The 26,872-nt window shown below is 38.1% G+C and overlaps 1 protein-coding gene across 9 annotated transcripts in view; it reads left to right on the top strand.

Moving 5' to 3' along the window:
- Window positions 1–26,872, top strand: part of PDSS2 (decaprenyl diphosphate synthase subunit 2) — a 268,281-nt gene that overhangs the window by 187,305 nt on the left and 54,104 nt on the right. For 6 of the 9 annotated variants that reach the window (XM_082404858.1, XM_082404854.1, XM_082404852.1 and 3 more), the window contains 2 exons: window positions 22,114–22,287; window positions 23,226–23,357. In XM_082404858.1, coding sequence (XP_082260984.1) covers window positions 22,114–22,287; window positions 23,226–23,357 — 306 coding nt within the window. Of the gene's footprint in view, window positions 1–22,113; window positions 22,288–23,225; window positions 23,358–23,665; window positions 23,959–26,872 lie in introns of those variants that run through there. The other 3 variants (XM_082404857.1, XM_082404859.1, XM_082404860.1) reach the window with 2 other exon arrangements.

The raw sequence follows: 26,872 nt of genomic DNA on the forward strand, positions 1-26,872 counted from the left end.
ACCCCACATCCAAAGACAAAGGAGAAGCCACAATGAGACGGTAGGAGGGGTGCAAACACAGCAAAGTCAAATCCCATAACTGCTGGGTGAGTGACTCACAGACTGGAGAACACTTATACCATAGAAGTCCACGCACTGGAGTGAAGGTTCTGAGCCCCACATCAGGCTTCCCAGTCTGGGGGTCCGGCAACAGGAGGAGGAATTCCTAGAGAATCAGACTTTGAAGGCTAGTGGGATTTGATTGCAGGACTTTGACAGGACTAGGGGAAACAGAGACTCCACTCTTGGAGGGCACACACAAAGTAGTGTGCGCATCGGGACCCAGGGGAAGGAGCGGTGAACCCAAGGGAGACTGAACCAGACCCACCTGCTAGTGTTGGAGGGTCTCCTGCAGAGGGGGCGTGGCTGTGGCTCACCATGGGGACAAGGACACTGGCAGCAGAAGTTCTGGGAAGTACTCCTTGGCGTGAGCCCTCCCAGAGTCTGCCATTAGCCCCACCAAAGAGCCCAGGTAGGCTCCAGTGTTGGGTTGCCTCAGGCCAAACAACCAACAGGGAGGGAACCCAGCCCCATGCATCAGCAGTCAAGCGGATTAAAGTTTTACTGAGCTCTACCCACCAGAGCAACACCCTGCTCTACCCACCACCAGTCCCTCCCCATCAGGAAACTTGCACAAGCCTCTTAGATACCCTCACCCACCAGAGGGCAGACAGCAGAAGCAAGGAGAACTACAATCCTGCAGCCTGTGGAACAAAAACCACATTCACAGAAAGATAGACAAGATGAAAAGGCAGACAGCTATGTACCAGATAAAGGAACAAGATAAAACCCCAAAAAACAACTAAATGAAGTGGAGATAGGCAACCTTCCAGAAAAAGAATTCAGAATAATGATAGTGAAGATGATCCAGGACCTCGGAAAAACAATGGAGGCAAAGATCGAGAAGATGCAAGAAGTGTTTAACAAAGACCTAGAAGAATTAAAGAACAAACAGAGATGAACAATGCAATAACTGAAATGAAAACTACATTAGAAGGAATCAACAGCAGAATAACTCAAGCAGAAGAACGGATAAGTGACCTGGAAGACAGAATGGTGGAATGCACTACTGCAGAACAGAATAAAGAAAAAAGAATGAAACGAAATGAAGACAGCCTAAGAGACCTCTGGGACAACATTAAACGCAACAACATTCGCATTTTAGGGGTCCCAGAAGGAGAAGAGAGAGAGAAAGGACCCGAGAAAATATTTGAAGAGATTATAGTCGAAAACTTCCCTAACATGGGAAAGGAAATAGCCACCCAAGTCCAGGAAGCACAGTGAGCCCCATACAGGATAAACCCAAGGAGAAACACGCTGAGGCACATAGTAATCAAATTGGCAAAAATTAAAGACAGAAAAATTATTGAAAGCAGCAAGGGAAAAATGACAAATAACATACAAGAGAACTCCCATAAGGTTAACAGCTAATTTCTCAGCAGAGACTCTACAAGCCAGAAGGGAGTGGCATGATATATTTAAAGTGATGAAAGGGAAGAATCTACAACCAAGATTACTCTACCCAGCAAGGATCTCATTCATATTCGATGGAGAAATCAAAAGCTTTACAGACAAGCAAAAGCTAAGAGAATTCAGCACCACCAAACCAGCTCTACAACAAATGCTAAAGGAATTTCTCTAAGTGGGAAACACAAGAGAAGTAAAGGACCTACAAAAACAAACCCAAAACAATTAAGAAAATGGTCATAGGAACATACATATCGATAATTACCTTAAACGTGAATGGATTAAATGCTCCAACCAAAAGACACAGGCTTACTGAATGGATACAAAAACAAGGCCCATATATATGATGTCTACAAGAGACCCACTTCAGACCTAGGGACACATACAGACTGAAAGTGAGGGGATGGAAAAAGATATTCCATGTAAATGGAAATCAAAAGAAAGCTGGAGTAGCAATACTCATATCAGATAAAATAGACTTTAAAATAAGGAATGTTACAAGAGACAAGGAAGGACACTACATAATGATCAAGGGATCAATCCAAGAAGAAAATATAACAGTTATAAATATCTATGCACCCAACATAGGAACACCTCAGTATATAAGGCAACTGCTAACAGCTGTAAAAGAGGAAATCGACAGTAACACAATAATAGTGGGGGACTTTAACACCTCACTTACACCAATGGACAGATCATCCAAAATGAAAATAAATAAGGAAACAGAAGCTTTAAATGACACAATAGACCAGATAGATTTAATTGATATTTATAGGACATTCCATCCAAAAACGGCAGATTACACTTTCTTCTCAAGTGTGCATGGAACATTCTCCAGGATAGATCACATCTTGGGTCACAAATCAAGCCTCAGTAAATTTCAGAAAATTGAAATCCTATCAAGCATCTTTTCTGACCACAATGCTATGAGATTAGAAATGAATTACAGGGGAAAAACGTAAAAAACACAAACACATGAAGGCTAAACACTACGTTACTAAATAACCAAGAGATAACTGAAGAAACCAAAGAGGAAATCAGAAAATACCTAGAGACAAATGACAATGAAAACACGACAATCCAAAACCTATGGGATGCAGCAAAAGCAGTTCTAAGAGGGAAGTTTATAGCTATACAAGCCTACCTCTAAAAACAAGAAAAATCTCAAATAAATAATCTAACCTTACACCTAAAGGAACTAGAGAAAGAAGAACAAAAAAGTTAGCAGAAGGAAAGAAATCATAAAGATCAGAGCAGAAATAAATGAAATAGAAACAAAGAAAACAATAGCAAAGATCAATAAAACTAAAAGCTGGTTCTTTGAGAAGATAAACAAAATTGATAAACCATTAGCCAGACTCACCAAAAGAGGGAGAGGACTCAAATCAATAAAATTAGAAATGAAAAAGGAGAAGTTACAACAGACACTGCAGAAATACAAAGCATCCTAAGAGGCTACTACAGGCAACTCTATGCCAATAAAATGGACAACCTGGAAGAAATGGACAAATTCTTAGAAAGGTATAACCTTCCAAGACTGAACCAGGAAGAAATAGAAAATATGAACAGACAAATCACAAGTAATGAAATTGAAACAGTGATTAAAAATCTTTCAACAAACAAAAGTCCAGGACCAGATGGCTTCACAGGTGAATTCTATCAAACATTTAGAGAAGAGCTAATACCCATCCTTCTCAAACTCTTCCAAAAAATTGCAGAGGAAGGAACACTCCCAAACTCATTCTATGAGGCCACCATCACCCTGATACCAAACCCAGAGAAAGATACTACAAAAAAAGAAAATTACAGACCAATATCACTGATAAATATAGATGCAAAAATCCTGAACAAAATACTAGCAAACAGAATCCAACAACACATTAAAAGGATCATACACCATGATCAAGTGGGATTTATCCCAGAGATGCAAGGATTCTTCAGTATACATAAGTCAGTCAATGTGATACACCATATTAACAAATTGAAGAATAAAAGCCATATGATCATCTCAATAGATGCAGAAAAACCTTTTGACAAAATTCACCACCCATTTATGATAAAAACTCTCCAGAAAGTGGGCATAGAGGGAACCTACCTCAACATAATAAAGGCCATATATGACAAACCCACAGCAAACATCATTCTCAATGGTAAAAAACTGAAAGCATTTCCTTTAAGATCAGGAACAAGACAAGGATGTCCACTCTCACCGCTATTATTCAACATAGTTTTGGGAGTCCTAGCCTCGGCAATCAGAGAAGAAAAAGAAATAAAAGGAATACAAATTGGAAAAGAAGAAGTAAAACTGTCACTGTTTGCAGATGACATGATACTATACATAGAGAATCCTAAAGATGCCACCAGAAAACTGCTAGAGCTATTCAGTGAATTTGGTAAAGTTGCAGGATACAAAATTAATGCACAGAAATCTCTTGCATTCCTATACACTAATGATGAAAAATCTGAAAGAGAAAATAAGGAAACACTTCCACTTACCACTACAACAAAAGGAATAAAATACCTGGGAATAAACCTACCTAGGGAGACAAAAGACCTGTATGCAGAAAACTATAAGACACTGATGAAAGAAATTAAAGATGACACCAACAGATGGAGAGATATACCGTGTTCTTGGATTGGAGGAATCAATATTGTGAAAATGACTATACCACCCAAAGCAATCTACATATTCAGTGCAATCCCTATCAAACTACCACTGGCATTTTTCACAGAACTAGAACAAAAAATTACACAATTTGTATGGAAACACAAAAAACCCCGAATAGCCAAAGCAGTCTTGAGGGAAAAAAACGGAGCTGGAGGAATCAGACTCCCTGACTTCAGACTATACTACAAAGCTACAGTAATCAAGGCAATATGGTACTGGCACAAAAACAGAAACATAGATCAATGGAACAAGATAGAAAGCCCAGAGGTAAACCCACGCACCTATGGTCAACTAAACTATGACAAAGGAGGCAAGGATATACAATAGAGAAAAGACAGTCTCTTCAATAAGTGGTGCTGGGAAAGCTGGACAGCTACATGTAAAAGAATGAAATTAGAACACTCCCTAACACCATACACAAAATTAAACTCAAAATAGATTCAAGACCTAAATGTAAGACTGGACACTATAAAACTCTTAGGGGAAACCATAGGAAGAACACTCTTTGACATAAATCACAGCAAGATCTTTTTTGATCCACCTCCTAGAGAAATGGAAATAAAAACAAAAATAAACAAATGGGACCTAATGAAACTTAAAAGCTTTTGCACAGCAAAGGAAACCATAAACAAGACCAAAAGACAACCCTCAGAATGGGAGAAAATATTTGCAAACGAATCAATGGACAAAGGATTAATCTCCGAAATATATAAACAGCTCACGCAGCTCAATATTAAAAAAACAAACAACCCAATCCAAAAATGGGTAGAAGACCTAAATAGACATTTCTCCAAAGAAGACATACAGATGGCCAAGAAGCACATGAAAAGCTGCTCAACATCACTAATTATTAGAGAAATGCAGATCAAAAGTACAATGAAGTATCACCTCACACCAGTTAGAATGGGCTTCATCAGAAAATCTACAAACAACAAATGCTGGAGAGGGTGTGGAGAAAAGGGAACCGTCTTGCACTGTTGAGGGAGTGTAAACTGATACAGCCACTATGGAGAACAGTATGGAGGTTCCTTAAAGAACTAAAAATAGAATTACCATATGACCCAGCAATCCCACTACTGGGCATATACCCAGAGAAAACCACAATTCAAAAAGACACATGCACCCCAATGTTCATTGCAGCACTATTTACAATAGCCAGGTCATGGAAGCAACCTAAATGCCCATCGACAGACAAATGGAGAAAGAAGAGGTGGTACATACATACAATGGAATATTACTCAGCCATAAAAAGGAACGAAATTGGGTCGTTTGTTGAGACGTGGATGGATCTAGAGACTGTCATATAGAGTGAAGTAAGTCAGAAAGAGAAAAACAAATATCGTATATTAACGCATATATGTGGAACCTAGAAAAATGGTACAGATGAACCGGTTTGCAGGGCGGAAATTGAGACACAGATGTAGAGAACAAACGTATGGACACCAAGGGGGGAAACCCGTGGGGGGGTGGGGATGGTGGTGGGATGAATTGGGAGATTAGGATTGACATTTATACACTGATGTGTATAAAATGGATGACTAATAAGAACCTGCTGTATAAAAAAATAAAGAAGAAAAAAACCTATTTATTAGGTTTATAGATGTGTGTAATTAAAAAAAAAAAACACTACTGTTACCTTGATATCAATGTCCCAATCTGCTTTTTACCTGTATTTACATGTTTGGTACTAGTACCTGTGGTGACTTAAGAAATACTGTTCATACTGGGTTCTCTGTGTGTGTGTGTGTGTGTGTGTGTGTGTGTGTGTGTTTCATGAGAGATAAGATGGACAAATGAGTCCCTGGCAAAAGAACAGCATGGCTGTGCAGGGGAAAAAAAAACTTCATCCCTGAAAGGAATAAGGAGGCTATTTGAGGCTACTTTACAATCATCAGAGTCCACAACTATATACCACATTAAAGAGTGTTTGCCTTCATTGATATGGCTGCAAAAAAAAAATAGTGATAGACAATAATTAGAAATATAGGGTATTTGTACAGGTTCATTTCAGTCTCTTTGTCTGCAAAATATAGCATTTCTAGTCTCTCATGAAAAGCCCCAAGCTAGAACCACCCAGCTGAGCCACTTCTGAATTCCTGACCCACAGAAATTGTGAGACACAATAAAAGTTTATTATTGTTTTAAGCCACTAAGTTTGGGGTAATTTATTATGCAGCAATAGATAATTAATATACACATCCATGTCCTTTGCCATGTAATTGTGATGCATGTGAACAGGGTGTTCTTATATTCCCTTTAACTCTAAGCTTAGCCATTTGATTTGCTTTGGCTGATAGGAGGCTCTCTTGGGCCTCTGCCATCACCATGAGAAAAACATGCCCTGGCTAGACTGCTGGTCCAAGAGGAATGGGAGACACTTGGAGCAGAACCTCTCCAGCCAACCCAGAGACATGCATTGAGAAGCAGAGCCACCAATCTAGATTAGCTGAATCCCAGCTGGTCCACAGACACATGAGCAATAATAAATGATTATTGTTTGAATCAACTGAGTCTGGGGGTAGCTTTACCACTAGTGAACTGGAGTCAGATGGAGTCAGAGGATCCATGGGAACCTGAAGGTCTAGGCCAAGCCCTTAATTAGGGTTCTGATTTGAGGAGCTAATTGGAGGCTTCTAGCCTGAGTACCGAAGCCTTGCCTCCTAGGTCTAGGACCCACTTAGTAACTGGAATGCCAACTGCCCCCTGGCTGGAGAGAGCAGAGGTTCGGTATTTGGAGTTTCAGGAAATCCATGTCAAGACTGTTCATGAAGCACCTACAGTGGGGGTTTTTTTGTGCTTTTCCTAAAGTTTCCATAGTTTATTAATTCTCTTACGAAAAATCTGCATAATCACCACAAATAAAGTCATTGCAAAATCTGCACCTTCTTTTTGCCAACACCAACTTTCTTCAGTCTGTTTTTGAGTTCTTTTCACTGTTTTCTTGAGATCTTTTTCTTCTCATAAAGACCATGTCTTGCAAGTCTGTGTTTGGCTTCATGAATTGTAAATCATGCTGAAGCCAGGTGTCTTGCCACTACCAAAATGGGTTTTTTTTAAGCCAAATTCAAAGAGGACATCAAGTGTGGTTTTGTACATTTTAGCAAGTTTTTCCCAAATTTCTGTCTAAGGCACTGTTGCCTTCCTTCCCAGGATGAAGGTCATCAGTGATCATTTGTTTCCACTGAAGTAGTTGGTTGGTCATGCACTTCCTGGTTAGGATATATACCATGTTGTTCATGATGGCAGTCGATCCTCAGCAGCCAGAGAGGACTACAGTGTTTTATATGGAGACATTATTGTGCAGTGTGCAAACAGAAGCACAGGATAGTGATGGAAAATTCAGAGCTTTGCAGACTATTCCCATAAAAATGGGTGAAGGTGGCCAGGGGAGGTTGACTAGAGAAAGGAAATAAGTGCATTTGAGTTCAAAGAAGCTAATTAACCTTATTAAAGTGGAATGGAGCTCATACTGAAAATTTTCTTTTATAGGTTAGAAATAGGAAAATTTCATTTTCCTTTCTCTGAAGTAAAAAATATCCCAAGTATATATACATGTAAAAACTACCTTTAAAAGAAAACGCATTTTAAGAGGTTTGAAAGTGAAACAGTGAGTACAGTATAAAAGCATTAAGATACTCTGGAGTGTATTTCATTGGTACATTTACTCACAACCTGTCTCTCTCATTGTACCCAAGGCATGTATTAATGAGCTAATAAAACATGCCATGTCATGTTTTATTGTTTGCTGGGCATCTGTTCAAGCTTGTTATCACTCACATATCCAAGACTTCAAAGATGCTGGTGGTAGTGATAATAAATACCTATAATTTTACTAACATCCTTTTTTCATAAAGTAGACACAGTCTTAAGTCATTCGTTGCAAATAAAACTGTTGAATTTATTCAGATTTAAAAGCTATTGAGTATGGTTCAAATGTTTTTTTATTATGAAATATATCAAGCATACAAAAGAGTGTATATGACAGATATATACAGTTTAAAGACTGAAAATAAAATAAAACACCTAGGTGCCCACTACCACATTTAAGAAATAATGCTGTCTATATTTTTTTAATCCACAAAATGTTTTTATTTAAAAGAAAAAACAGCAAATGTATTGTGAAGTAAGCATATTAGAAATCAAATATAGGAATATTATGTTAGATATGCAAAGGTGAGAAAGCAAAGGTTGATACAGATATGAAGAAGGCAGAAAAGCTCTTGGTGACTGAGAAAGCTAAGTGTGTATAATAGCCCTTTCGATTAAGCAGGCCCTCAAGTTTAGAGTGGGTATGGTTGGTGAATGTTTTTATTTGATAAATGTTTAAATTGAATTTGTACGCCATTTAGAGGTACTCCAGGTCACTCACTGTCAGCTATCGCAGCAAAACATCTTAAAAGGCAGTTTATTTGCCTGAGAGATGAAACATCACTATTAAGCTTGTAAATTGTTTAATAGAATACCACTTTGATCACAGGACAAGAATAGACCATTCAGAAAATGAGCCCAAGACCTCAATTACCATCTGTCTATATGCCAGTAAGTCCCGGTTTAATCTCCATCCCAGATCACTACTGAATATTTTGCTGCTTATTCAATATTTCCACCTGGTGGTATCGCAGGCATCTCAGACTCTGTACTTATAAGACCAGATGTATGACCTTTCTCTCCAAACCCATTCCATTGTCCTCTGTCTTCATGAAGAGCACCACCATTCATCCAGACTCTCAAGTCAAAAACTTACGAGTCATCCTGAGTACTTCTGCCCCTCACCAGGCTTAGCCCCATGGCTGCCTTACTCCATCTCCTGTATCATCACCTTAGCCAGAAGCATAACTGAGAGGGAGCAGAGAAAGCAAGTTGCTTTCCTCAGCACTCTCTTCAGTAGTAGACCGTGGTGGTTAAAAACAAACCAAAAAAAGGCCACAAATTCTTTAACTCTCCTCCCATTGTCTCCTATCGAGTGGTGAGGATATATGACCCTTGAACCTCAGTGGGCTTGTGAGCCCCTCAACTGATAGAATAGTGTAGAAGTGACACTACCTGAATTCTCAGGCTGGGCCATAAAAGGGTCTCTTAGAATTGCTCACTCTCTTGAAACGCTCCCTGTCTCTGCCCCCTCTCAGAACTTAACCACCATGCAGTGAGAGACCATGGGTAGGTGCTCCAGCCCCCTATCCCAGATGGGCCTAATGTGTGGGGGACTCCGCCAGTTCATTGGAAGTGGAGCTCTAGCAGTTCAGCTCTTGCAGCCCCAGCCCTCTGAATCATCCCCAGCTTTTTAGGCCTTCCCACCTGAGGCCCCAGACATCATGGAACAGAGACAAGCTGTCTTCTCTGTTCCCTTCCTGAGTTCCTGACCCACAGAATCTGTGATCATGATAAAATGGTGGTGGGTTTTTTCCCGTGAGTTTTGGGGTGGTTTGTTACACAGAAATAGATAACTAGAATATAGATCTTTCCAACATGCTGGTTAAGACCATGCTGAAAAGATGTTGGGAGAAACAGTATAAATATACTTCCAAAACATCACTGATTGAATCCTAAGATTTATAGAGAAGGTAGTTACTTTATTCAGCTCGGGCTGCCATAACAAAATACCATAGACTGAGTGATTTAAACAACAGAAATTTATTTTCTCACAGTTCTGGAGATGAGAAGTCCAAGATGAAGGTTCTAGCAATTCAGTTTCTGGTGAGAGCTGTCTTCCTGGTTTGCGGATGACTGCCTTCTCACTGTGCATTCACACGGTGGAGGGAAAGCCGAGCAAGCCCTCTGGTGTCTCTCGTTATAAGGACACTAATCCCTACCCTTATGACTTCATTTAACCTTCTTTACATACTTACTGTAAATATGAACACACTGGCAGTTAGGGCTTCAACATATGAATTTTGCAAGGACACATACATTTGGTCCACAACAGTAGTCAAGAGCAGTGCCTTGTTGATGCCCTCACTCCCCCACCACCGATGGCACAGGCTGCAGCCTGGCTTTACCCCATGCCTCCCCCTTTTGCATGGTCCAAGATGCCGTCCTCTCTTGCCTGAGCAATTCCAGTAACCTCTTCCTTCACCTCCCATTGTGTGTGCAATCCTCCCATCTTCTCGTCTTTCTCCACACCACCAGAGATCTCAAAATGCGAATCTGATGCTGCTGTTCCTTCATTTCAACCCCCAGTAACATCTCATCACTCCATGGATAAATACCGAAATCCTGAAAGTGACCCAAAAGACCCTGCATAATCTGACCCAGTCTATCCCTCCAACCTCACCTTGTACCATTTTTACCCTCACTGTCTGCATATCAGCCCGAATAGCCTTCTCTCATTCCTCAGACATACCATTCTCCTTTGTGTTTACAATCCTTGCATACTTCTTCACCTTTACTAACTTATCCCTTATTCATCCTTCCTGTGTCAGCTCAAGTGTCACTTCCTCAAGGAAACTATTCCCCAAAGCCCCAGTCTCAGTCAGGTTCTTTTATTACTGCTGTCATAAAAGTATGTTCATTTTCCCCATTGGAAGTATCTCAGTTTGCAGTTACATATTTATCTGTGTGGTTATCTGATTGTCTGGCTTCCCTTCTAGACTGTAAGAACTGTGAATGCAAGGAGTCTCTGGTTTGCTCACTGGTGTGAACACCTAAAACAATGCCTTGTATGTAGAAGATACTCAGTAAATAAACAGATGAATGAATGGAGGAAATACAAATGGTTAATCAATGAAATTACTTCCCATATTTAAATGAAATGCCACTTTTCACCTGTTAAATTCACAAGTAAAACAATAATTCTACTCAGTGACAAGACAGTCTCAAACTTGGCTGGTCAGTGTGCATATCAGAACCTTTCTATAAAACAACTTGCAGAATATTTTAAGAAACTTTAAAATGTTCAGATCTATTGACCCAGTAATTCTAATCATAGACTCTATCTCTAGTAGCCAGCTTCCAAGGTGACCCCCAATGAGTCCCACCTCCTAGTATTCTGAGTCTAATTCCTTCCCATACTGTACTAGGTTGGTCTGTGTGACCAATAGCATACGGCAGAAACGATGGTGTGTCACTTCCAAGATTAGGTTATGAAAGATTGTGAAGCTTCCCGCCGGGATGTGCTCTCACTCTCCCTCATTCTACTGGATCACTTGCTCTGGGGAAGCCAGCTACCATGTCATGGGAGCAGCACTGCAGAGTGGCCCACGTGGCAAGGAACTAACACCTGCTGCCAGCAACCACCCGAGTAAGCTTGGGAGCAGATTCTCCAGACCCTTTTTGTGGCTGTTGCCTGAGCGAACAGCTTAACCACAGTCTCCTGAGCCATCCTGAGCCGTAACCAGCCAGCTAAGCCATGCCTAGACTCCTGACCCTCAGAAACTCAGAGATAATAAGTGTGTGTTGTTTTAAGATGCTACATTTGTGGGTAATTTGCTATGTGGCAATAGATAACTAATACTCCATCCTAAGGAAATTCTTCCTAAAATGTTTTAGTAGTTTGCTAATGTTGGCAAATGCAGACTTTATATAGTATAAACATTTTTCATCTTAATGAATTAATTCATTGAAATGCTTTCAGCTGCAAAAAATGGAAAATCCAATTAAATAGATATAAAAGTAAGGAAACATGTTTTACTCTAACTGAGCATGCAGAGGTAGTCAGGCATCAAGGGGCAGTTAACATGACAACTCCAGATATCATGGTTTTCTCTATATCTCTGTTCTGCTTCCTAGTGTCCTCTTTATTATCAAGCTTGTGGCAGTTTGGCTACAGTAGTCCTGGGTGTGGCTCATCCAGACAGAGCAACATCCACAGGTGCCACTTTTGCCTGGATCTCTTTCTAGGAGCTCTGCAGTAGACTTTCCTCATGTCTTATTGCCTTGAATTGGACCACATGCCCATTCCTAAATTGATCATTGGCAAGAGCAGTGACTACCTGAACAAAATTAGGGGTTGTTAGTAAGGAGAGAGAGGGAAGTAGATCCTCGGTGAGCGACTGTCGTGTACACAGTAGGGAGCTATCTTGTTTCACTTTTTGAGCAGCTCAGATTGCTCTTGCCTCTCAGTTCCCGCTGGCCACCACTATATGTCATCCCTGCTTACCTGGAATATAACTTAACCCCTAATGGATCTTCCAGTTGTTGCCCCTCCAGTCCAAACTGCCTCCGAAGCAACCCATCTAACTGCATGTGTAGTCATATAACTTCCTGCTGAAGACAGTTTTCTAGCACCTAAGTAATAAGATCCAACCCTCTGGACCTCTTACCTACCTGACTGGTCTTGTCCTTCTTCATCTACCTTTCCCACTGTCTGCTTCAACAATATGGAACTAATATTGATGCCCAAAGTCATCTCATACCTTATCTTCCTGGCTAATTCCAGTTTATTATTCAGAACCTGATTCAGCTAACAGTTCTCCAACTGAAGCCTCGCTTGGTAAAATCTAGTCACTCCCTTCTCTGTGCTGTAAGCATAACTTTCTTTTCACATACCAAACTAGTTCCTGTGTACTGTCTTTCTCCCTTACTGAACTTCTGCTAAAGGTCAAGGAGTAATACCTAATTCTCAAATCTGTAGTGCCTGGCGTAGTAAGCACACACAAAAATTAACTGAACTGCATCTACTGCACATTTGCATGGTATGTCAAGCACCAACATACACTGCACGTTTCAGAGCAAGCCAAGTTTCCCTTTGGTGCTGTTTGTTCATCTCAAAGAATTAATCAGCGTTCCCTACTGCCCCTACTGTGCAACCCCTCTGAAGACTATCTGCTGCCCTCTAGCTGTTCAAAGCTTTCCCCATCCCAAGGATACCCCTTGCTGAAGGATTTGAGCTGTAAAATAGTCTTCCCTTCTCCATCCTGACCCCTCCTCAACATATCATTCCCATACATCTCAGCAAGAACTGACTGGTGGGGAGTACAGGAAGGGGCTGGCTAGCCCTAGACCAAAGAATTCCTGACTTTTAAATTCCCTGACAACCGTTCTCTCTAATGTGTGAGTAAAATTTTAATAACATTATTTATTATATAGAAGCACTTTTTAAAACAGACTTTAATTATACATTTATCACATCAGTTTCTCTCCCATGATTTACACAGATACCTACTTTACTATCTCCAGTGTGATTGGATTATAAATCAAAGCAAATTATTTCATCCTATTAGATGATGCTGTTAAAATGTTATACTCTTTCCCCCTTCCTCAGGATTCCTGAAAAAATACTATGATATCTACTATTCCTAATCTTGTTACTTATATGCTCTAGATTCTTGGATCTTTTCAGTGGATATTATTAAAAGACTTAATTTACAGGTTTAAAATGCTTTGTTGATACATAAATGAAACATGTCATTTACTCTTAAATACAACCTACTTTTTAAACTATAAAAGATATTTTTAAGTATTTCTACTATGTATTAAGCAAAATAGAATCCGACTGCTATACAGCTAAGACCCATCTCTGCCATTTACTAATGTCTGATCATGATCGAAATAGTCTTCCAGTCTCCTTACCTATTGAATGGGAATAATGATAATTAAGATTTTTGAGAGGTAATAGAATAATGAACATGAAAGTGTCATCACATATTGTTGACTCCCAGGAAATATTAGATTCTATTCTCCCCCTTGCTTTCTTCTTATCCCTAAATTTAGGGAGTCTTTATTGAAATTTTCCCTGACTTTTTAAAAAAAAAATAAAGCTGGTATACATTTTGGCTGTTGTTTAGCTTCTCAAAATAGCTGAAAAGGCTAATTCAAAGCAAACATTTAAAATGGTGAAATGTGGCATTAGATCTGATCTCTTATCAGACCCAAATTTATGCTGCATAAATATACAAAGATATATTTTAAAGATAAATTATAAAGGTAGCAGCTCAGTATATGAATCTGAAGTAAGAAGCATGACAACAGGAAATATTTGCATGCTTTCTTTAAAATACTTTTAACACTCTTCTTCTCTGATAATGTGAAAGATAGAAGTTTGGCTCGGCAGGTTCTGGTTGGGGCTTGAACATCTTCCTGAATCAATTAGTTTGCCTTTGTTCTGTGACCATGGACTAGACCTTTAATCCCAAGCAGCCACTTTACAAACACACTTTCTTTCATGTAAATAGGTATGTACAAATGTATTACTACCATTAGGAAAGCAACTCAAAGTACACATTCCCCAGACAGCTCAGTAGCAGAACAGAATATTATATCTGAGTACAACCACCAGTGCCACTATCTTGGGAAACATCATCTTGCAAGCTTCAGGTTTTTTTCCTGTGTGTTTTTTGAACTAACCTTGCTTGAGCAAAAAGGTCATGTTACAGTGAATGAGAGACCTACGTTTTAAAAATTAATATCCTTCAGTCTGACAGTCATTCAATAGGTATGTTGACGTATATTACCTTTCTGAAAAAGAGAAAATCCCATCAAAAGTCAATGTTCACTGAATGTATCCTCCTTCTATAAACTGTACAGATGTAAGTTGATGCTGTAAGTATATCTGAATCTCATTTACTCTGACTGCACTCGTTCATTTCATACCAATTCTGTATATCTGATGTCTGAAGATACTAATTTGGATGTGGTTATCAAACTAGTTTCTTGGTATTTTACAATTGTACATTAACTTTTCCTTTGTAATAAAGCATGCTCTCTTAATGTATACATGGCAAGCTGACAGAAATGAATGGAGGGACTTTGTTTCATTTGTAACCAAGGTCACGATAGGTAATAATTTAATGTTCAGGGAATAAATTTTCTGATTAATTTAGGAACAGAATTATTGACTTATGACCTGATTAACTTACGATAGCAGATTTCAAGGGACTATATATTAATTGTTTCTCGGCTATCTGAATTTTCTAATTTTTTTTTCAGAGATCGTGTATTACTTGAATTAAAATGTAGAAATGGTGAATAATAAAATGTCTTAATCACAGTAAGGAAAATATAATAAAACTGAATCTTTGACCATTGGAGATCTTCCAAGAATTATTCTGAGATAGAACTATATTGATTTATCTATTATATTAATATCCACATATAGATAGATATAGATGTCATTCCTGGATTGTGAGCTTCTTGAAGACAGGCTATTCATTAATAAATATCTATTAATAAATATATTCATATCTATATTGCTTTACAAAGAACCTAACCCATAATAGAAACTAAATAAATGTTTGTTATATGAATACATGAAGATGGTATACAAACCACGAAAAGTTAATTGAGAATCATATAACTTTTTTAAATGTTAAGCATTTGAGACCAAGAAATGTAAAATTTTATATTCATTACCCCTTTTTCTTTTTTAGCAACTTTATTGAGATATACTTTACATATCATAAAATTAACCCATTTCAAGCATACAATTCAATGATTTTTAGTAACTTTATTGAGTGATACAACCATCACCATAAATCAATTTTAGAACATTTTCACACATACCCTGTTAGGTCCCTCATGACCATTTACAGTTCCCACCCCCAGCCCAGGCAACCACTAATCTCCATTTCATAAAAATGGAATCATTCAGTACGTGGTCTCGTGGATGGCTTCTCTCACTGAGCGTAGTGTTTTTGAGGTTCATCCATGGCGTAGCATGTGTCAGCGCTTTCTTCCTTTTTATTGCACAAGAGCATTCCATTGAATGGATATAGCTACTCATTAATTTTTAAATTTTTTAAAAGAACACAATTACTTAATGTAACAGATGAACACAGTTCTATTCATTTAACAAGCATTTGTTGAAAATTAAATGTGGCCTAAGTGAATAAAAATGTAAAGGTGATTAAGACTGTCCAGTCCTCAAGGAAACAAACAAATAAGCAGTCATACAATTCAGAGAGAATTAAGGGCTATTTTGAAATATGAATAAGGCTATGTTAGTCTAAAGAGGAAAGTATTTCTCGAGAGTATTTGAGAGTGTTTCTCAAAGAAGTGATATTTGAACTGGATGTGTTCAATTTAATGGGAGGAGATGATAGTCTCTTTGAAAGGAATAATATTTTTAATTCACCCAAGTGTGAAAATACATATTTTATTCAAGAAACACCAAATTGTCCTGTGTTGTTGAAATGCAGGTCTCAGAGGGGCTATTTGGGGTAGGAGAAGGAGCCAGAAGTATTGCCTGGTACCATTGCCTTGAATCCTATGCTATAAGAGCTTATCTTGATTCTGTGGGTGGTAGGAAGGCATTCAGGGAAAATTATTTCAATTCTTAATTATGTTCAATATAGGAAGAATAGGGGAAGGTGGAAAAGAGGGAAAGAGAAAGATACCAAAAGAAAGATAAAGATTCAGCAAATATTATTGCACACTTAATGCACTCTGTTGGGTGCTGATGATTCAGCAGAGGGCAAAACGAAGAGCTTGCTTTCATGGAGCAGACATTCTAGTGACGGAGACAGGCAATAAGCCATTAAACAAATAACTATATCAGGGGTCCAGTAGTATCAAGGAAAAACATTTCAAGCAAGGTAGAGAGACAGGAAATGATGGGGAAGGGATGTGGAATTGATATTTGATTACAGACCCAAAAGCAATGAGGAATTGAGCCATATAAACATCTGGGGAGAGTAAGTGACAGAGAATAGCAGGTATGGAGGCCTGAAGGAGGAACAGGCCTGGAGTGTTTGCAAAACAGCACAAAGGCCAGTATGCTTCTGTCTGGCTTATGTTTTAAAAGGATCACCCAGGCAGCTGGATGAACAATAGACCATAACCTTGTATGTATTTAATTTCACATGTGTGGGGGCTTGTATGTAGGATTAATTCCTGGAAGTAGGATTGCTGAGTCACAGCGCAGATACGTTTGTAATTTTGATAGACATTACAAAATTTCTATCCAATCTCCACTTCCACCAGTCATTTTTTTTTCATTTTCATGTCTTTTTAGTATCATTATTTATTTGTTTATTTTATTTTTAAAATATCTTTATTGGAGTATAATTGTTTTACAGTGTTTTGTTAGTTTCTGTACAGATGTAATACATCTGTATTACAAAGTGAATCAGCTATATGTATACATATATCCCCATATCTCCTCCCTCTTGCGTCTCCCTCCCACCCTCCCTATCCCACCCCTCTAGGTGGTCACAAAGCACCGAGCTGATCTCCCTGTGCTATGCGGCTGCTTCCCACTAGCTGTCTATTTTACACTGGGTAGTGTATATATGTCCATGCCACTCTCTCACTTTGCCCCAGCTTCCCCTCCCCCCACCCCGTGTCCTCAAGTCCATTCTCTAGATCTGCGTCTTTATTCCTGACCTGCTGCTAGGTTCATCAGTACCATTTTTTTAGAATCCATATATGTGCGTTAGCATACGGTATTTGTTTCTCTCTTTCTGACTTACTTCACTCTGTATGACAGACTCTACCGGTCATATTTGAGATGCCTGTTTCTTCACAGCATCACCAACACTGAATGATGCTTTAAGGCGGTGGAAAGTGGTTTGTTTGTTTTTGGTTTTTTTGGTCAGAAGCCCCCAAATCAAGATGTTGTCAGGGTTGTATTCCTTCTGGAGGCTCTAGTGGGGAATCCCTTTCCTTGCCCTTTCTAGTTTCCACCTTCATTTCTTGGTTTATGGCTTCATCCTCCATCTTCAGACCCTGCTGCCTCCCTTGTATGAGGATCCTTTTGACTGCATTAGGCTCATCCAGTTAATCTGGGATAATTCCTCCATCTCAAGATCCTGAACTTAACATAACTGCAAAGTCCCCTTTACCGTGTAAGGTAACATTCACAGACTCTAGGGATTAAGATGTGGCTATCTGTGTGGGACCATTATTAGCCTACCAAAGGGAGATTTGTCATTCATCTGTGATAGGAAGTGCACATACCTTTCCTTATTGTCTTTTGTCTTCTATTGTTGTCTGTGGTTCTTTTGCTTTTATTTTTTGCTATGTGGAGTTTATCCTGATAAATTGTGTAAAATGCAGATCAGTCTTAATTTTCTTCCAGAAAGCTATTCAGTTGTACCAGCACCATTTACTGAAAAGTCCAACTTTTCCCTAAAATATAGTAAATTCCTGTGTATAGTTTGATTGATTCCTGGACTTTCTATTTTGTTCCATAGTTTGTCTATCTAAAAAGTGCGCTTTTTTTTTTTTTTTAATTACCGAGGCTTTATAATATAGTATCTGGTAGGGCTAGACATCATTAGCTCTCCTCATCTACCTTTCTTCCCCCCACCTCACCCTACACTGCTCTTCTTTTTCATGGCTTCCTGCTTATTCTGGTTATTCTTCATGCTGTTTCCAATATGAACTTTAGAATCAGCTTGCCTAAGTTGGGGGCCGGGAGGGGTGGTGTTAATTTTATTGAAGTTACTTTATGAGGTTGGATCTTACTTTCTTTAAACATGATATGCCTTTATATTTATTTAACTTGCTTTCCTTCAGTAGTACTTTAACATTTTCTTCATATCAATTTTGTACATTTCTAAGTTTATTCCCAGCTTTTTAATCTTTTTTTCATAGATATAATGGAAGAAAAGACCCTATTTACAATACTTTCTGATTAGTTTTTATGTATGAAAACTATGGTTACATCTATTATGTTAATTATAAATTATATTGATTTTATATGCTGCTACCTTACTGAATTATCTTCTTGTTTTAGTAGTTTTTTGGTTGAGTTTTGTATATTGGTCTTCCCCAATATACAGTTATACTGTCTTCAAATAGTGATAGTTAAACTCTTCCTTTCTAATTTTTATACAGCTATCCTTTTCTTGCCTCTTCTATTACATTGTTAAATAGCAATGGTATTGTGTTCATCTCTGTCCTGTTCCTGATTTTAGGAAGAAGGGCTCATGTGTTTCCCCATAAAGTATTTGCTGACTTCTGGGTGATCATGCATGCTTGTGCACACACACACACACGAACACAGGCACCTGTCGTATTAAAGAAATATACATCTGGAATGAGGGCATTTTTTTTTCCTTGTTAAAATAGTTCCTGTTTCTGCAGAAACTTCATTATTAGATTAATCTGTGATGGATGAGCTATCATAATTCAAGTATACAGTTCTTTTTTTCTATCAACTATTCATTGTCATGCAATAGTAAAAGCATTAAAGATGCAGCAAGCTTACAAAGTACTATTTTCTAAAAGAAATAGGAGGCATTTTCTTCTTTATTATTGTACTTTTGGTTATGCAGACACTTCGATGTTATAAATTTTTATGTCCCCCATAAATCTGGTCAGAAATTACTTTTGATTTTGTTGATTAAGTTAAACAGTCTATAGTAGGATAGAGTACGGGGTACAAGTGGTCCAAAGTAAGATAAAAAACTACGATAAAAATGATAGATCTTAAAAAAGAAATTGGTTTATGCACTAAACATTTTGTGCTTTGGTCTAATATTAACATGACGTCTGTGTAAAATGACAAAAAGAACCAGTGTTGAATCACGTTCGTTATATTTCCGGTCATTTTGCATTATCCCAGATTGCTAAATGTGCTCTTTGCATGAAGTTTGAATTACTGTATACATTTAGTGTCCTATATGACATTTTTGTCATTGGTAGAGATTTCAGTAATTAAAATGGGAAACAGGAGCTTAGGTTATTTTCCTTACCAAAACTATGTTCCTTGGAACCACATTACTATGATGGTTTTTGTGCTCTTGTACATTGGATGTCTTAAGCTGAGTGCAGTTTAGGGGATCCTTTCTATATAATTACAGGAAGGTCTTTCTTTCCTTCAACACTGTGATCTGACCAGTGACAAATCTGTACTATAGTATGTAAATGGCTAACAAGTCAACTGCAAACCAACTGAATGTACAAATCTTAGTGCTCGTGCTGAAATCTCTTCAGAATAGTGATCATGATCTCAAAGTTTATTTCAAAATTTGCAAGCATCAGGTGTCAGTCAAAATTGAAGATGAAACACTAATGAATTCTCATGCTTTAGGTATACTTGCTTTTTAGATTTTTTGGTTCTCTGCTATTTTTACCATACTGTTTCATTTAAATTTCCTACACGCAGGACTTCCCTGGTGGCGCAGTGGATAAGACTGTGCTCCCAATTCAGGGGGTCTGGGTTGATCCCTTGTCAGGGAACTAGATCCCACATGCATGCCGCAACTAAGAGTTCACATGCTGCAACTAAGTGTTCGCATGCCACAGCTAAGGAGCCTGCATGCCTCAACTAAGGAGCCCTGGAGCTGCAACCAAGGAGCCTGGCTGCCGCAACTAAGGAGCCCTTGAGCCTCAGCTAAGGAGCCCGCCCACCACAACTAAGACCCGGCACAACCAAATAAATAAATATTTTTTTAAATAATAAATAAATAAATTTCCTACACGCTAACTTCATTTGTGCCATTGAAATAAAATTGCAGTATATACATTTAAAAAAAAGAAGAAATACGCATCTGTTCCTGTTTTTATTCAGAGCTTTTTTCCCATCAAGAATAGGAGTTGAATTTTGTCAAATGCATCTTTAGTATATCTGGAGAGATAATATTGTTTTTATCTAGGTTTATTAATATGATATTAACTTCACATATTTTAAAATCCATTCTCAGATTTCCAAAATTAAATGCTATTATTTATTCGTAATGTTTTATGAAGCAGTTTATGCACTGTTTCTCCCCAAGTGGCTTTTTGATTATTACACAATACCATGTTGCATATTTGTAACTGTTGCTATAAGTGGAACTCTTTTTGTTTAAAAGCAGATAAAATTAAGTCGAGAATTTGATCTGACCAATGGGTTGAAGATTCCCTTCAACATGGTGAAAGAGGTGGGGCTAAATCTAAGATCATTTTTTAATGGTGTCTAAGTTTTCTTATTATTTTTTATTTTGTCCCCAAATAATGGTGGAAGGAGAAGGATTGTGGTATGGGCGGCAGGAAGTAAAGTGTTTGGGTTAATTAATCCTTCTGGATGGGTTCTAGTTAGCTTGAGGTTTCAAAGAAACACCGTAAAATGAGCATCATTATGTATATGGCTTCATCATTCTTGTCCTCAGAGAGCTAACTGCCTAAAGCAGAGCTGTCCACTAGGGTAGCCACCAGCTCCTTGTACCTACTGAGTACTTGAAATGTCACTAGTGATGTGCTGTAAGTGTAAAATACACACTGATTTTGAAAAGTTAGGGTAAAAAAAGAATGTAAAATATTATTAATAATTTTATATTGATTATATGTTTTATTTTATTATAGTAATATTTTAGATATATTGGGATAGATAAAATGTCATTAAGATTAATGTCACCTGTTTCTTTTCACTTTTTTAATGTAGCTACTAGCAAATTTTTAATTGCATATGGGGCTTACATTATAATTTCATTGGACATCACTGGTCTAGAGTCAGTAGGTATGTGTATGCTTATGCTTACTTAAAGATACTACCGTGATTTTCATAATGTAAAAAGATGAAATTAAATAAACTACAGTTATGTCTTCCCTTATCATCTTGTTTCTTCTTATGGGAATAAACTTTGATGAATAGTATGATCTAATCATACTCCATTGTAATGGGTTACCTTCTCTCTGATTTTTCTATCTACCTGCTTATAAGAGAATGCAGTTCCTTCACTATGCCCTTGACATTTTAACATAAGTTAAAGACAATAGGATCCTTGTATTTTGGAATACTAACACTTAATTAAGAACTGATATGAATCTAGAAGAGAGTTAGTTTGAAGGTCTAAGTTTCTAATTTTGCCTTATAAGTATATTTTAATAGAAGTTCCCTAGCTCAAAATAAAATTTGCTTCAGCATTTCTTTCATTTTTTTCCCAATTACCCTAAAAAAGCAGTTCCCACCTCCTTAGTTCTCTTTAGGTAGAGGTGATGGTCAGCATCTTTTAGTTCTGTCTTATTGCAACAGCCTGAGTGTTTTGAATAGTTCATTTCTTAATGCTTATTCTTCAAAAACCGAAACAATTAAATTACTCCTAAAACCTTTTTATCTTGGCTTTTGTTGTAATTTTTAGGAAAATCATATCACAGATGATATTGGAATATTGACTTGGAAGGAGCAGACTTTTCTCTCCCATGGTGCTTTATTAGCAAAGAGCTGCCAAGCTGCAATGGAATTAGCAAAGCATGATGCTGAGGTTCAGGATATGGCATTTCAGTATGGGAAGCACATGGCCATGAGTCATAAGGTATTTGCATACCCTTTCTATTTTTTCTGTATTTAAATAGCTAAAATGATACGCAAGAACCCTTTTACCATTTAATAAACTGCTTTTATATCTCAAAAACTGTTTATTGAGTACATAAAATCTATCATTCGTGGTGGTTATTACATAATATAAACAGTATGATTGGTGAGTACTGCATAATTTTGATAGAAAGCTACAGCTTACTTAAACCATATTTGTGATGTTTGTCTCTTCTTACCACCTGAAAGGGTTCTTGAAAGAACTCTTGCAAATTATTAAATAACATGTAATGTTGCCAGTCACAAAATGGAAGAATATTTGCATTTTTGTTACAGTTCCCTTATAGTTCCTATGTAAAACAAACTGTGGAAAGTTAATGAAATTTAGAAATATATGGAGCAAAATTGAAAGCTTTAATTCCAATAACTGATTCTTTTGAATGGGCATAATGAAATATAAGATGTCTCAAGATTAGCTGTTATTTTGTTACCTCCATGTATATGTAATTTTAAATTCCATTTAGTACATATTTCTTAGATGTCACTTAAATAGCTCATAAGAAGTGGGAAATATATACAAAAATATGTAATATCTCCAGATGAGTTTTTATGTACTTTATTAAATCTTTGATTAATTTATTTATTATTTGATTATATTTATTAAATAAATATAATTTCTGATCCTTACCTTGAACTTAAAAAGCAAAATAAAGGCTGCTGCCAAATAAAAAAGGAATATGTTAGGGGAAAAGTATTTTAGAAGTTTTTTTAAGATTATTGTTAATCATATGAGCTGTTCTTTTGCTTATTAAGTACATCTAAAAACTGAGTTCCTTAAGCTTAATTTTTCACTGTAGTAACTGGTGCTTCTGAATATGACTAAAACATGCCAATGTATATGCATTTCACTGATTTAACTCTTTTCACTACTCCTTCTAGATAAATTCTGATCTCCAGCCTTTTATTAAAGAAAAGACCAGTGACTCCTTGACTTTTAATCTAAACTCAGCTCCTGTAGTCTTACATCAGGAGTTTCTTGGAAGAGATTTGTGGATTAAGCAGATCAGAGAGGTAAAATGAAATTACTCTTATTTTAGGTACCAATAGTATTTGGTTGATTTTAAAACATAGCTCATATTTTATGATGATCTAAGACTAATCAGCCATATGGAGCATATAGATCAGTCATATAAGAGCTTATTCATATAACAGGTAAAATTCTTAATTTATAATAAACATTTTTGAGAGGTAAATGTTAGTTAAAAGTTAGAGACTGCAGTACTGTGTTTTCTTATTATCTGAATTCATAGAAAACTGCAATACAAAATCTGTGCCTGTGATGAATACTAATTTACTCAGATGATTTTTTTTTTCTAAAGGCTTTCAAAAATTGGGCTATGGTAACAGCACTACCCTTTAACTGACGGCAACTTCCCATATGTAGACTCTAGCACAAGCTGCAGAATTCCAGGAGCTCCGCCTGTCACTTCATTGGGTTATTTTAAAACAAACTTGGATCCTGAATACTCAAGTTCTGAGGCATTATCAAAGGAAAAAACAAAAAAAGTATGGTTAAGTAGGAGGGGTAAAGGGACTTGGGTGAATTTTCTACTTTTTTGTGGGGGAGGGAAGGTATGGAAGATGAGAGGGAGCTTTTTTGGGTTTTTCTTAAATCCAGAAACTTTTTTGGGTTTTTTTAAATCCAGGTACAAAAAATTCTTGCCTTTTTATCCAAACCTTCATGGAATTTATTTAACTTGGTTGTTCTAATTGATTGGGTTAATCTGAGACTGGACATGGGAAAGCAGGCACAGCTGAGGCGGAGGTAGATGGCACACTTCAAGTAGAGAGACCCTCAGATAATCTGCTTTGGAAAGATAAGATTTTCCCTCTCCAACCACTCCTCCCTAATAGATCTCAAAATACTTACAGCCAGCTTAAAATCGTTATATTCACCAGGTAGAAAATGAGAGGATTCCTTTCTGGGGAAACTGTCAAACCCAGAGGAAAAGCCCTGCAGATGTGGACTTTTGGGGCTCCCTCAGTAAACATGCTGTAACCCTGGCCAGCTGCCTTACAGTGAGGTCCACCAGTTGACGAGCCTCAGAGTATCCAAGGGCACAGAATATCCAACTGAAGTAGAATAGCTAATAAAGGACCAGGCGTTTGAGAGCAGCCTCTGCCATGAAAGAACAAGTCAAAAGCAAACTGAATAAAAAAAAAAAAAAAAAAGGAGGGAACTTAGAGGAAACAGAGGCAGTGCAAGGGGGAAAAAAGACATTTCCAAATGTACTACAATCAATATATTCAGTGAGATAAGATATTAAATCCATGAAATAAGAACAGGTGATATGTAAAAAAGGACAATTCAAGAATAAGAAGTCAGAATTATAAAGTACAAAAATATGAAAGCAGAATTAAAAAAAAAAAATCAGAAGAAGGGGCTTCCCTGGTGGTGCAGTGGTTAAGAATCCGCTTGCCAATGCAGGGGACACAGGCTCGAGCCCTGGACTGGGAAGATCCCACATGCTGCAGAGCAACAAAGCCCGTGTGCCACAGCTGCTGAGCCTGTTCTCTAGAGCCCGTGTGCCACAACTACTGAAGCCCACGCACCTAGAGCCGGTGCTCCGCAACAAGAGAAGCCACCGCAATGAGAAGCCTGTGCACCGCAACAAAGAGTAACCCGCCGCTCACCGCAACTAGAGGAAGCCCTCGTGCAGCAATGATGACCCAACACAGCGAAAAATAAATAAATAAAATAAATAAATATATTTTTTAAAAAAATCAGAAGAATGGAAGATATTAAAAAAATCTCCCAGAAAATTGACTAAAAAGACAATAGAAAATAGAAAAGATAAGAAAATTAGAGGACCAATTTGAGAGATCTTATATCTATTATGAGTCCCAGAAAGAGACTTCATGAAAATGGGGATGAAAAATTAATAAAGAATTAAAAGAAAAGAAAAATTCTAAGAAATGAAGGACCTGAAGGTGTCTCCAAATTGAAATGGCACTCTAAATTATGAATTTTAAAAGACCCACACCAAGTGACATCATTATCAAATTTTGAAACAATGGGGATAAAGAAGAGATCTTAATACTTCCAGAAAGAAAAACCTACGTACAAAGGATCAAGAATCAGAATTGTCTTAGTAGTGACACTGAAAGCTTCAAGACAATGAAGTAATAACTTCAACATTCAAAGAGAAATTGTTTCCAACTTAGAATTTTATGCCAGTCATACTATCAAGTGTGATGTTAAATAAAGACAATTAAAGCATAAAGTCTCAAAAAACTTACCTCCTAAGCATCTTTTTTTAGGGAGCTGGTGATGTATTCTATCAAGGGAATAACCAAGAAAGAAAAAGATGTGGAATTTAGGAACTAGGGCATCAGACATAGGTGTGAGATGATGGGAATTCCCAGGACAATATGAAGGGAAGAATAATAAACAACAACAAGAATGCCAACAATAAGAGCACTTACTTTGTGCCAACCACTGTTCTAATGAGAAACCTGAAGCAGAGAGAGATTAACTTGAGCACAGTCACACAGCACTGGTAAGTGGTGGAGCCAGGATGCAAACCCAGGCAGCCTGGCTGCAGGGCCCACATCTGTAAGTACAATAACATGCCACACTGTCTCTCACCCATGCAAGTCCTAGGCTGATGGCTCTGCATCCAGGCTCGACTGGGACAAGAGGACAGACATCTGCAGAAGTAATATCTCCAAGGAAACAATGGAACTGATGATCCCCTAATGTACTTGGCCATATTGAGAATTTAGGGACAAATTAATAATAGGAACATAGAAAACTAAGGGTACCAGTTACCACTGCTGCATAACAAATTACCCCAAAACTTAGCTGCTTAAAATAAACATTTTATTATGTTCATGGATTCTGTAGGTCAGGAATTTGGACAATGCACAGAAGGGATGACTGCTCCATGATGTCTGGGGCCTCAGCTGGAAAGACCCAGAGGCTAGAGGTGATTCAGTGATGCTGGGGACTGGAATCATCTGGAGTCTCCACTCACACCTGGCACCTAGGCTGGGCTGTCAAGAAAACCAGGCTTCTTACCAACCAGAGTACTCACACATGGCTCCTCCACTTGGCTTGGCTTCCTCACAGCATGGCAGCCTCAGAGTAGTCAGACTTCTTTCTTGCCAACTCAGAACTCCAAACACAAGTGTTCCTTCCAGCAAACAAGGCAGAGGCTGCATCTTCTTTTATGACCAGCCTCTGAAATCACCCGCCATTTTCATGATCTCCTATCAAAATAGTCACAAGCGGGCTTCCCTTGTGGTGCAGTGGTTGAGAGTCTGCCTGCCAGTGCTGGGGACACGGGTTCGAGCCCTGGTCTGGGAGGATCCCAAATGCCGCGGAGCGGCTGGACCCCATGAGCCACAACTGCTGAGCCTGAGCGTCTGGAGCCTCTGCTCCGCAACGGGAGAGGCTGCGACAGTGAGAGGCCCGCGCACCGCGAGGAAGAGTGGCCCCCACTCACCGCAACTGGAGAAATCACCCACACAGAGACGAAGACCCAACACAGCCAAAAATAAAAATAATAAATAAATTAAAAAAA

Source organism: Balaenoptera borealis, assembly GCF_965194805.1.
Source record: "Balaenoptera borealis genome assembly, chromosome: 9".
Lineage (NCBI taxonomy): Eukaryota > Metazoa > Chordata > Mammalia > Artiodactyla > Balaenopteridae > Balaenoptera > Balaenoptera borealis.